This window comes from Astatotilapia calliptera, chromosome 22 (assembly GCF_900246225.1).
Source record: "Astatotilapia calliptera chromosome 22, fAstCal1.2, whole genome shotgun sequence".
Lineage (NCBI taxonomy): Eukaryota > Metazoa > Chordata > Actinopteri > Cichliformes > Cichlidae > Astatotilapia > Astatotilapia calliptera.
The window spans coordinates 19,210,946-19,224,083 of record NC_039322.1 but is presented as its reverse complement, the minus strand read 5'-3'; the positions used below and the strand labels follow the sequence as shown (position 1 = coordinate 19,224,083).

Here is a 13,138-nt window from a genome sequence, read left to right as displayed (position 1 = left end):
TTTGATACCTTAACCTTTTCTCCATGTTTTCTCAGTAATTAAATGATAGTTACAATTATATTGTTACATGCATTACAAAAGGTCTTCAGTTATCTGAGGACTGGTCAATAGAACAAAAAAATAAAAAATAAAAGCATCAAAAGTGTCCTCATTAGGATTTTTGTTGGTGTGTAGGACTGCAGCCTATAGTTGTATATTGTTAGCTGGTAATTATGTGACAGTGCATTTCAGGTCTTTTTACAGAATAACGACAAAGTAATGTAACAGGTGTCTTGATGCGTGCACAATCATCCAGGTGAGGAAAATCTTGAGTAATGACTCCAACGCTGGCTGTAGATAGTTTTTTTTGCCTCTTTTACTTTTTACTGGGATATTCGGCTAATAGCTCTCTGGGAAAAAAAACACGGTGCAAAAATGCTATTTTATACCTATCAAACTGTTATCTTCAGCATTTTTTATAGATTCAACAAAGGAAGTGAAAGGCTGCTATGAAAGTATATAAAATACAATTTTAATTAGGTTCTTGCTAAGTTGTCTGTTCATCCCTTGAGTTGGGTGCCTTTTTACATTTAATAATTTATAAATACAGTGTTACATGTCTTACCACAAAAAAAAAAAATCCTTGTACAGCTTCTAAAAAGGCCTGTTTGTATTAGCACAAAGCAGAAGAAACCCAAAGTCACATATGCATCATAGTCCACCAACTCTGCATGAATCTAATCCTTACACCCGGATCACATTAATTGCATAATGTAAATCCAATAATGAGTACATAAAATTCATATTCCAGTAATTAAGACAGACTACTGTTCTAGTTTAAGTTTCATAATGCAACATAACTAAAATACATCAAACTGCTGAGCATTACTGGAAAACTGGTTAATTGTAAAGCTATAATGACACATTTCATTGCACCACTGAAAAGAAGAGAATGAGACAGAGTAATTAGGAGTGATTGTTCTGCTACTGGCTGAAAAAAGAAAGCACTAAAGCACTGCCATGCATTTCACATTCTCTTTACAGGGCAAGGTTCAGTCATTCCTTTTTCGAAGGAAGAAATCTGCTAAACCTACAGGGAGTGCAGAATTATTAGGCAAGTTGTATTTTTGAGGAATAATTTTATTATTGAACAACAACCATGTTCTCAATGAACCCAAAAAACTCATTAATATCAAAGCTGAATGTTTTTGGAAGTAGTTTTTAGTTTGTTTTTAGTTTTAGCTATTTTAGGGGGATATCTGTGTGTGCAGGTGACTATTACTGTGCATAATTATTAGGCAACTTAACAAAAAACAAATATATACCCATTTCAATTATTTATTTTTACCAGTGAAACCAATATAACATCTCCACATTCACAAATATACATTTCTGACATTCAAAAACAAAACAAAAACAAATCAGCGACCAATATAGCCACCTTTCTTTGCAAGGACACTCAAAAGCCTGCCATCCATGGATTCTGTCAGTGTTTTGATCTGTTCACCATCAACATTGCGTGCAGCAGCAACCACAGCCTCCCAGACACTGTTCAGAGAGGTGTACTGTTTTCCCTCCTTGTAAATCTCACATTTGATGATGGACCACAGGTTCTCAATGGGGTTCAGATCAGGTGAACAAGGAGGCCATGTCATTAGTTTTTCTTCTTTTATACCCTTTCTTGCCAGCCACGCTGTGGAGTACTTGGACGCATGTGATGGAGCATTGTCCTGCATGAAAATCATGTTTTTCTTGAAGGATGCAGACTTCTTCCTGTACCACTGCTTGAAGAAGGTGTCTTCCAGAAACTGGCAGTAGGACTGGGAATTGAGCTTGACTCCATCCTCAACCCAAAAAGGCCCCACAAGCTCATCTTTGATGATACCAGCCCAAACCAGTACTCCACCTCCACCTCGCTGGCGTCTGAGTCGGACTGGAGCTCTCTGCCCTTTACCAATCCAGCCACGGGCCCATCCATCTGGCCCATCAAGACTCACTCTCATTTCATCAGTCCATAAAACCTTAGAAAAACCAGTCTTGAGATATTTCTTGGCCCAGTCTTGACGTTTCAGCTTGTGTGTCTTGTTCAGTGGTGGTCGTCTTTCAGCCTTTCTTACCTTGGCCATGTCTCTGAGTATTGCACACCTTGTGCTTTTGGGCACTCCAGTGATGTTGCAGCTCTGAAATATGGCCAAACTGGTGGCAAGTGGCATCTTGGCAGCTGCACGCTTGACTTTTCTCAGTTCATGGGCAGTTATTTTGTGCCTTGGTTTTTCCACATGCTTCTTGTGACCCTGTTGACTATTTTGAATGAAACGCTTGATTGTTCGATGATCACGCTTCAGAAGCTTTGTAATTTTGAGACTGCTGCATCCCTCTGCAAGATATCTCACTATTTTTGACTTTTCTGAGCCTGTCAAGTCCTTCTTTTGACCCATTTTGCCAAAGGAAAGGACGTTGCCTAATAATTATGCACACCTGATATAGGGTGTTGATGTCATTAGACCACACCCCTTCTCATTACAGAGATGCACATCACCTAATATGCTTAATTGGTAGTAGGCTTTCGAGCCTATACAGCTTGGAGTAAGACAACATGCATGAAGAGGATGATGTGGACAAAATACTCATTTGCCTTATAATTCTGCACTCCCTGTATTGTAAGTGGAAATCAACAACAAGGAAAGACTGGCACTACCCTGACAGTGGGAAAAAAAATGGAGCCCATTTTCACCAAGTCCATTGCCACCACAGCATCCTGCAGCGACATGCCATCCCATCCAGTTTGCATTTAGTTGGACCCTCGTGTATTTTTCTATAAGACAATGAGCCCAAACACACCTCCAGGATGCGTAAGGTCTATTTGAACAAGAAGCAGAATGATGGGAGTGCCGGGTCAAATGTCCTGGCCTCCACAGTCACCTGACCTAAACCCAGTCGAGATGGTCTGGAATGAGATGGGCCGTCTCTTTTCCCCTCACCCCCAACTTGTTCATGCAAATGGCTGCACCTCTCAGTCCCTGGTTCTGCCAGAGGTTTCTTCCTGTTAAAAGGAAGTTTTTCCTTCCCACTGTTGCCAAGTGCTTGCTCATTTGGGGTCTGATTGTTTTCTCTGTATCACTGTAGGGTCTCTACCTTACAGTAGAAAGTGCTTTGAGGCGACTGTTGTTGTGATTTGGCGCTATATAAATAAAACTCAATTTAATTGAATAATAATAATAATAATAATAATAATAAAAGATTTGTAAAGTATAATTTGAGAAATTGTACTGAGTTGATATGACGGAACAGGTAAAACTCTTACCTGGAGTGGGTGTGGTCTCCTGTTTGTCATGCTCCTCGTGCCACTGCATAGTATGGTGGTAGCTTAGCATCACCTCCCACAATGCCTTACACAGATCTGTCAGGCAGGGAATGTAGCTGTCCGGGGTAATATGCTGCAGAGAGAGAGCAATAATGAAAAGAAGGTCAAAATAGCCTTTTTAGATTAATTCTTTACAAAACTTTGTGCTGTATTTCCTTAGCTCTATTGCACCTACTTTTAAAAGTGTGAAATAAAGATATGGGCTACTGAGATGGGCAAAACGGATTCCTGGCCGTCTTCTACATTACATCTAATTAAAGTCTGCTTATGCTAATCATCCAAGGACACTGCTGGAAAACACTTTCTGTGTCACAAGAAACACTTTCATGTTATGTAAGTGTTAATTAAAATAAGAAGTGATTAAAACAGGGACGGTACTGAGATGTAATCACAGAAATATACAGAGCAGATTTGGAAATATTTGATGTGCACACTAGGTGAGCGATTAGACTTCAACGTAACCGTGTCACTGACTTCCACATTAATACAGAGACGACTTTTAAAACTTTAACTGCAACAGTGAAGTACGTCTATGATGTCTGTGACAAAGCATCCTTTTAGCAGGCATGCAGGAAAGCAAAGGGATATCAACAATTTGTAGTTGCTGTGATAACAGCAGTTCAGTCAAGCTCTAATACATTTTGTCTGATTTGTGTGCATCTGTACAACAAGCCCAGTGCTGCAGATATACATGATGTGATGTGGGTGGAAAATTAGTCTGGATAAAGATGAATACATCCACTTTAATATTCTTTTAGCCCAAGCGCAATATTTTGTTAATATTCTGATCATTCTAATACAATAAGAAATCATTTATTAATCCCATGTCTTGGAAATTCCTTTGTTTCAGGAGCTAAAATGAATATCATGAAATTATAATAATTATTGTAATATTGACAGTAGTAGTAGTAGTAGTAATAGTACTAATAGTATTAAAATAAATTGTTTATATATGATAAAATGATAACGTATTCGGTATTATCCTGCAGATACACCTCATTCAGACATATATTGTATTATGGAGTGTCACAGCCTTTCCTCTTTGTCCGTATGACAGTGCAGCAGATTCAGTCAGTCAATGCTGCCTGTCTAGTGAGCGGTGAAGAAGATGGACATGTAATCCACAATGTATAACAGTGTGTTCAGTGACCCCAACTCCACCAAAGCCACTCCCAGAAACAGCCTTCCTAATGAATCTGTTTGTGTCTCCAGCTCCAGTGCTGCTTCCCCAATTCAATTCAATTCAATTTTTATTCAATTCTATTTGATTTTTAGAGCTTCAAATAACAACAACAGTCACCTGAAGATTCTTAATACTGTAAGGTAATGACTCCACAATAATACAAGGAAAACAAACGCATCTTTTTAAAAGCATTACTTGTACCCAAGCTTATAAACAGGCTACAGAGGGACTTCTCACTGCATCACAAAGCAAGCTGGCAATTTGCAATCCACTAAATTAAACCTGTGTCAATAAAAAAGAGAAAACAGATAAATATATCTTTAACTACAAACAGACTAACAGTGCCAATTAGATAGGCGTGCTCATGAACCTATAGCATTTCATGTTCTCCACCAGCACCACCATATCACAGCACCATGTTGCCAAGCAACCAGAGTGAGGGGTGTTTGAGTGCGAAGGTTAAGATCTTTAGCAGGGCTTAATGAGAAGAAGTAAGCGCGACTGCACTCACAGAAAGTGTGAGTTTGAGTGTGAGTGATCTGCCCATCACACCTGCAGTTATAAAAACATTATCTACACCATCACTGGAAGCAGTCATCAACCTCGCTGGACACATCCCTCTCCACGAGTTCAGTGATGAGAGCTGGGAAGCTGTTCGGGATCTATTTTAGGCATTTGATTTTCTCAAGACAGTTTCCCATCATTATGCACATTTCAAATGCCAAGAAGTATCAGGGAGGGTTTGGAAAGAAAGTGCTGCTAAGTGAATTTCTCCCTTAATTGTGCGAGTGGGCATAAGCAGGAGCAAGCAGAAAAAAATACAAATGCCTCACATTTTACAAGACAAGAGAATACAAGAGAATGCAGTTTTCCTCGATCGAGGGACAGTCGCAAATCCCCGGCTCTCTCCCTCAAATACTCAATAAACATCATTAAACAAGCACCTCACAGAGAAGACTTTCTTCAATTCTGGCTCCCACTTTCACATTGCAGACTTATTGTACGAGTCTGGTTGGGTAAAAGCTGCAATATCTTACATTAGTTGAGTACAGAGATAACTGGCATCCAGTCTTTGCACTTAAAAGTTGCAGCACAGCTTAAAATTACAGCTTATATTCTTAATAATCTCTGAAGTTTTTTTTGTACTTGATGTGTTAGAAATAGATGGTTTTTCCTGGATTGCCGTCTTCTTGTGCACATTTAATTTTCAAAACAGATCCTGACCTCAATGCGATTTCACGAATGAGGCTTAACGAAATAGGATCCAGCATTTAGAATGAATTAATTTAAAAAAAACTTTGCAAAACTGTAATGTAAATGCAGCATCACAACTTTGCCAAAAGCAACAATTAAGAGCCCATGCTACGCAGTTGGTGACTTTTCCTGTTGCTTTTCAAACCACAGATATTCAGATACATACACAAATCATCCAGGAGACTAAAGAGAGAAAGATCTAATAAATTGGGCACCCTGGCATGATGATCCAAAATAAAGCAAAAACATTCCTCTGAGAGAACTGAGGGAAGTTTAAAAACGCAGCTAAACAGCTTCTGTGACAGGGTAATAAAAACAAACTACATGAGACCAATTTCCACCCTTAAGAGCTGGGATAATAAGATGCACATCGTTCTGCAGTAGATTAGTTTGATTTTGCAATGAGGCAATCTGGAGCAATAGTTAACAAAAAAGCTCTCCCACGATCGTGGCAGCGCTGCTCGCTAAGAATAAGTAACATCTGGGGGTACAAATTCAGTCCAAGGCCTAACAGAATGGTCAGTAATACAAAAATCCCAAAGGTTGTATTTTAAAAAAAGCAAACTCAAAGATTGTGGGACAGATGTCGCAATGATAATTAAAAAGAAAGTTTCAAGACTCACTATCAGCTTCTACAGACTGCAAAGCTCATAACATGCAGCTATATTACACTATACCTCTGTTTTAAAGAAAAAATCTGGGACACTGTAAAAAGTCTGTGTACAGACACAACAGACATAAAATTTCAAACAACAAATCTAAGGCGTTTAAATGTTTTTTTTCCAATGTGCTCATTTTGAATTTGATACTAGCAACATGCTTCATGGGGAGATTGTGGCTCAAGAGTTGGGAGTTCGCCTTGTAATCGGAAGGTTGCCGGTTCGAGCCCCGGCTTGGACAGTCTCGGTCGTTGTGTCCTTGGGCAAGACACTTCACCCGTTGCCTACTGGTGGTGGTCAGAGGGCCCGGTGGCGCCAGTGTCCAGCAGTCTCGCCTCTGTCAGTGCGCCCCAGGGTGGCTGTGCTTGCCATCACCAGTGTGTGAATGTGTGGATGACTGGTTGTGTAAAGCGCTTTGGGGTCCTTAGGGACTAGAAAAGCGCTATACAAATACAGGCCATTTACCATTCATAAAAAAAGGAAACTATTTTTGCATCACAAAAGATGTCACATGCTGTAGTTTTGAAAAAGCAAATATTTCCACAGAGGTGTGCTGAATATGGTTTTACACTGTCTTGAGCAATATTTTAAAAAAGACAACACCTGGATGGCAACGTGTAAAAATCCTGTGTACTCCAATCAGCATTAATGGTGCTTTCAAAGAGGTGCAAGCTACCCACAATACCACTGTACATTCTGACTTTTACAGTTCCCATCAATACATCAGATGTTATGATGGTTATCCACAACAATAAATTTTTATTCCTCATGACAGCTCCCACTTCACCTCGGTGCATCTCTGATGAAGTGGTGACAGACTTTTTCCATGTGGCCTCACTCTTTACCCCTCGGAAGCCTACTATGAGCAACCTTTGGTCCTCTTTTCTGAACTGAGCGGTTTCTCTCATATTTCAGGCCTGCTTATGTAAAATAATGACTGGATTTGCACCAGAAGTGGATGAGAGTGTTTTCTACCTATGCAGCTACCCTTGGACAAAACCAGAAACTACTGTAATCATTGTGAAATCCCATCTTTATTAATATATGCTGAGGTGTCAAATCTGAGTCGTCATCACATCTCCTCGTGAAAAGAATACATATTTTTTTGTGTGTTATTTGGTTTAACTTGAATTTGTTAAACAGTTCACTGACGATGGGAATCAGAAGTGTTTCTGACCCCGTGTTCTAATTTTTACTACAGAATTGTGGCCCTTACATTCAGACACTTCTAAGAATTTCTTGAATCTTTCAATATACTGCGGATCATAGATGAGAATTTGCAATTTTACACTCAGAAGATTTATTTCTGAATTGTTTAACTTCAGTATTTGTATTGAGTGGTGTACACTCCCCATGTCTATTTAAAACGACTCACCATCTCTGGAATCCTCTTCTTATACCCAGTCGTTTAGGCTAATTACTAGTAATTAGCCTAAACGACTGGAGTGTTGTAACAGAGGCCATCTAGGATTGAGAACATCTTTAGAAAAAAAACTTTCATGGGTCTCCTAAACAGTTACAGTGTTACCAATAACAAACCCTTTGAATTAAAGCTGAACGTCTCAACTTTAATCACGTCTTGGCTGATTTTAAATCCACTGTGGTGTGCAGAACCAAAAATTGATGGACCTAACTGTATGACATTTTGTAAATCATGGCCACTTATTGATTTAAAATAGCATCCCAGCATGTTAGAAATGAGTGTGTGCATGCTGGAAAGAATAAAACAAATATTTGCATGAGCTCATTCTCATTTGATGCTATTTTTACTCTGACAGGCTGGATAAACATCATTACTATAATCACTATGGTTTACGAGCAAGAAATGTATCATATTTGTTATGAAGTGCCCAGTCCACCCTCATCACTTCTCCTGTGTGACAGTCTATGACTTCTGGACTGAACTAACCTATTTGAATCAAGAGATTCGTATAGACTAGGGGATTGATGGGAGGTGAGGCTATCCAATACTGATGAGATGTTGATGTAAAATTAATAAGACCCTTTCACAATCAGAACTGACCTTTCTGAGTGCTCCCATTTGCCTTGAATTTTTAAGGCGCATAACTAAACGGTGAGTTCACAGGGGGAGATGTGGCTGTAACATTTCCTCAAATTTTATTTATCAGGGGAGGAGCCCGTAAAGTTTGCATTTCCACAGAAAAACAAAATTTCCCATTATTACAGGCCTAGACAAGCACAGAAAGTGGGATTTTAATTCGTTTCTTATGAGCATGTCAAACGTTTCTTATGAGCATATCAAAAGTATTTATTCAAAGAGCACTGCTCATTTGCCTAAAACACATTTTCAGTGTAGTCTGAGCCAGAACAAGTATATTCTTCATATATGTCAGACAGACCTTGGAAACAAGAACTGAGTGATCAGTGTCGCAAAAATTATATATATATATATATATATATATATATATATATATATATATATATATATATAGAGAGAGAGAGAGAGAGAGAGAGAGAGAGAGAGAGAGAGGACAAACTTTCTTTAGATTTTCAGTACCTCTTCAAGAGCACCTCACTGCAGCTTGTGCATGAACCACATAAGCTATAGGCATATATTTCAAATAGGTACTTCAATGAATTGTCCTTTTGACATTTTCAAATGCAGATATAAGTGCACTAAATAAAATAACCTAATGTAAGGAGTCAAAACAAAACACTTGATCTTCATATGGTGTCATTGAAGCAAAGGAACTGCACGTGGGTGCTCACATGTCTCTCCATTTGAGTGTTTCTGAATGAGCTGCCATATCGAACAGAAGACCGTAACAACATCCTCAGAACTCTTCAATGGGTGAGTGTAGGTACACTCTCTGAAGTGTACCTACACTCACCCGTAGTGTGCTCGTATTGTGAGTGGAACCATTCAGGCGACACAATATGCTGACAGACACTCCATCAAACGGAAGTAAACAGTAGGATGTGCACAGTTTTATGTGTATCGTGACTGAGAGGTATAATAAATAGTTGCTTGGTCCGGATTAGAAAAAAAGGAGGCAAGGAAGAAGACTAAAAAGAATAAAATCAGTTATGTCTTGAAGGAAGAATGATTTTTTCACTGTGTATAAAAAAAATTCCTACATACAAGCAGTCGCCTTTCAAATGGCTGAAGGAACACATTCATCCAAAATAATCTTTGACCTGGAACCCCTTTACAGACAGGAAAATAAGCTCCTCTCAGGCCATCTACCAGCAGGGGTAGAAGAACATGCATAAACAGAGAGAAACACACAGGAAAAAGGGGTGGAAGAGATGAAAACAGAAAGCAAGCGCATGTAGCTCAAAGGTAAGAGGTAAAGGACAGGCCATGGTGTATATAAGCATACAGGAAATACCCTGGGTAAAAGCTGTGCATTCAAACACCAAAGGACCAGGGAGGAATCCACAGCAACAGCAGACGTATAAGGAGAAACTGTATCCTCAGATAAGGCTTGGGATAACCTTTATCTATACCTTCATATGCTTTACCCTCTATGTTGCAGGCCAGGCGTGAGGACATATTTTCTGAGGATGTCACGTCACCTCCAATACTGACAAAATACCAACTCTGTGTCTCTCTCAAGAGAGAGAGAGACGCTCGAGCTATATCAAGGTTGTCAGGACAGTGAGGCGCGGTGAATTAGCTGGCAATATGAGCTAAGAGAGTCCTCACAAATGACATTTTAATGTAACAGAGGTGACCTTAACATGTAGCGTAGGAGGGCAGTGGGGGTTGTGCCACATTAATGTGCCAGACAAGCTTTAAAAAAGCTCTTTACAGACAGTAAAGTTACTTTTTTACAGTGAGCCGAGCAGCATGGAGTGTTTATTTTCTCTTTGTTTTTTCACATTTCTGCAGTACTTTACTCAGCAGCTCTCCAAAGCCGCCATTCACCTTTAATGTATCTGCTACATACTGAAATGCCGGTCAAAACACTAATGTGACTCAGGGTGATAACAATATGGTGATAAATAATAACACAAAAGAGCACTCAGAGAGCATAACTCCCCCACAAAGTAAATGGCTATACCGAAGCTTTGATGTTTTATAAGGATTTTATGGCGTTATTATCATGTGGTAGGGGACCGTACTGAAAACATTAAAAGTGTGTTGCATAGCTCTCTCCATGCCTTTTTATGTGATGGATACCTCGATATGGTTTCTCGAAATTTTCAATTTTGACCTTGGGTACTAATAGTGAAGGTCAAGGTCAAATTAGCCAACCTAGGTGCTCATGTCCCCCAAGGCCTCGTATATTGTTGTGAACTTTGAATACGATTGATAAAAAACTGTGGGAAATGATACGAATCAGGTGTTTTTGATTGAAATCTGGGTTTTCTGAAGCAGCAGCAGATGTGTGATGTCCTGAGTGGCACTTTTCTTTAACAACGATAAACCCTGCAACATCAGACCGCAGCAGTAAAACAATACAATAAAAGCTTCTTAATGTGCATTTAAACAGGCGGCACAGCAGCATAAACATTACCAACAATGTCCTGTGCTCTTCTACACACCTGACAGGTCAGCTGTTGCACACAGACTGCAGATTTATAGAGTGAACTTTGTTTTTGTTTTTTTTTGATAAAGTAGTCCTTCTGTGGATGAATGAGCTCCGTCAGATCACAGTTACATTTCAGCATCTTTACGGTGCTATGTGAGATGAAGTTGTGGCACCCCGCCCCCCACTTCTAGTGGTATCTCTCCATTCAGAAAGTTTGCATTTTCTAGCCAAAATATTTTGATTACAATAACTAAGAGCATTCCTTGATACCCTTGGGTGAGAGTGTAACTCACTCCCGGCATGTTCATGATGAATTGGCCAAGTTGGCTTGCTGGGCATGAAATGTGATTTATTTCGATCTGAATGGAAAGAAAAAGACAGACAGAGCAAGATCTGAGGAATGTGGGCCAGTATGGAGACCCCCTCCCCCAAGTAAAAAGCACTGCTGCTGCTGCAGTGCACTGAGTCTGTATTGTGACCAAGATTAATTATCTCACAGTGAAAGGCTACAATACACTATGCTTCTCACTGAAGTAATAACTTCTTTACTTTCAATCATGTTCTCCGTGTTCTTCTCTCCTCCTTAATTCAACTTTTACGAAAATCTGACAAACCACTGCAAGAGAATAAGAACGTATTCGAGTAAGTATTTGTGTATCCAGCACAACGCACTGGTTTCATGCTCTCATCATACTGACTAAAAGAAAAAGGCTTTCGCGCTAACCAGCTGAAGCGGACTTAATCCTTTATATAGCAAAAAAGTCGCTCATAACACTGAACAAACAGATAGCACCAGCTCCTTACCGTGCACAGGTCCTTATACTGCATCTTCTGGAACTTGGTATCGGCATTGCCGGCGCACAGCTCCACGTATCCCAGCACAACTTGGAACACTGTGTTGTGGATGGCCTGGGTGAAGTGCATGTGTAACTGGTCCATAGCAGTCTGCAGAGAGAGCCAAACACACTGTTATGAAAACTATTACACCAAGATGTCACTGTCAGTCTGCCAGTGTGGCTCTGTGAAAAGGCAAACAGCAGGGAAATTGCAAATCACACTTCTTGGAACACATATTGTATACTTAATATTTCTAGTTTCACACTATGGCACAAAGGAAAATGAGGATAGCTGCGTACTCTGGGAACTGCAGTGTTCCAGTCAAAGTTGTTGTTGTTTGTTTTTTTTTAAAGTGTAGTTTGCTGCTGTAAAAGGTAATTAATGAAGTCATAAGGAAATTGCAGAAAAACACATTGACAGACAGACATGTTGGTGACGCATGTTGTGTTTCGGCAGAGCTAGCAGCCTCCAGCTCCGCTCACTCGTCGCACTATTAATTTCATGTGACACACCTGAAGCCATTTTGTTGAAATCATTTATCATAGGAGCATTATGACTCGAGGGGGGGGGGGGGGGGGGGGGGGGATAATCCACAATTACACACTCGCTTGCTACTTAAACACTGCCTACAAATAACCTGCTGTTATTTACTTTTCGGTGAACTCCCCACTGAGCCTCTTCCATCTCCGCTGTGCTTTTGTTTGAAATCGACTACAGGTAATGACATTTCTTCTATATACAGATCCAGCAAACATGAGGTAGTGTAAGCATTTATCTGGAGGTATATTCGTGCCCACCTGGTGACTGTAAATTCAATACTCCCCTCCCTTAAATAAAAAAAAAAGAAACAGACACACACACAAAAAATAATAATAAAATACTGTTTTTGTCTCCACATACCCCCGTGGGGAATATTCTATTGATGCTCAACATCAATATTGTCTGCCTGCTGTTTGATCGTGGGCAGGTAGCTCACAGTGAAAAGATCCCAGTGACAAATATGGGAAGAAAACAACAACAGCAAAGCGAGGGCTTTAAAACAAAATGACCTAAAGCGGAATTTTCACACAAAGTAGGCTCATTTAACCTAAAATAGTGATTAAATACATTGATTTATTACCTTAACTGACAGTTTCATTAAAGATTTTCTTGTAAGAGTAATTCCAAAAGATACTCATAACTAAAAAATACAAAAAAAAGCACTTATCTTTCAAAAAAGCCCCAAAAAACTATAGTTATGCAGTCAGTTTGTGTCTGCTATAATTTATTCTTTTCTAAAGTCAGTTTACATTTACCCCCAATTTACTGTCTTGCAGCTCCTACCCACCGTCTCACTGTGGGACCCTTGAGAAATGAGGACACA

At 39.6% G+C, this 13,138-nt stretch overlaps 1 protein-coding gene across 3 annotated transcripts in view; it reads right to left on the bottom strand.

Annotated features, from left to right (window-relative positions):
- vps50 (VPS50 subunit of EARP/GARPII complex) overlaps nt 1-13,138 on the bottom strand; it is a 121,598-nt gene that overhangs the window by 65,855 nt on the left and 42,605 nt on the right. For all 3 annotated transcript variants that reach the window (XM_026156666.1, XM_026156667.1, XM_026156668.1), the window contains exons 12-13: nt 11,743-11,883; nt 3,284-3,416 (exon numbers count right to left, since the gene is read on the bottom strand). In XM_026156666.1, coding sequence (XP_026012451.1) covers nt 3,284-3,416; nt 11,743-11,883 — 274 coding nt within the window. The remainder of the gene's footprint in view (nt 1-3,283; nt 3,417-11,742; nt 11,884-13,138) is intronic.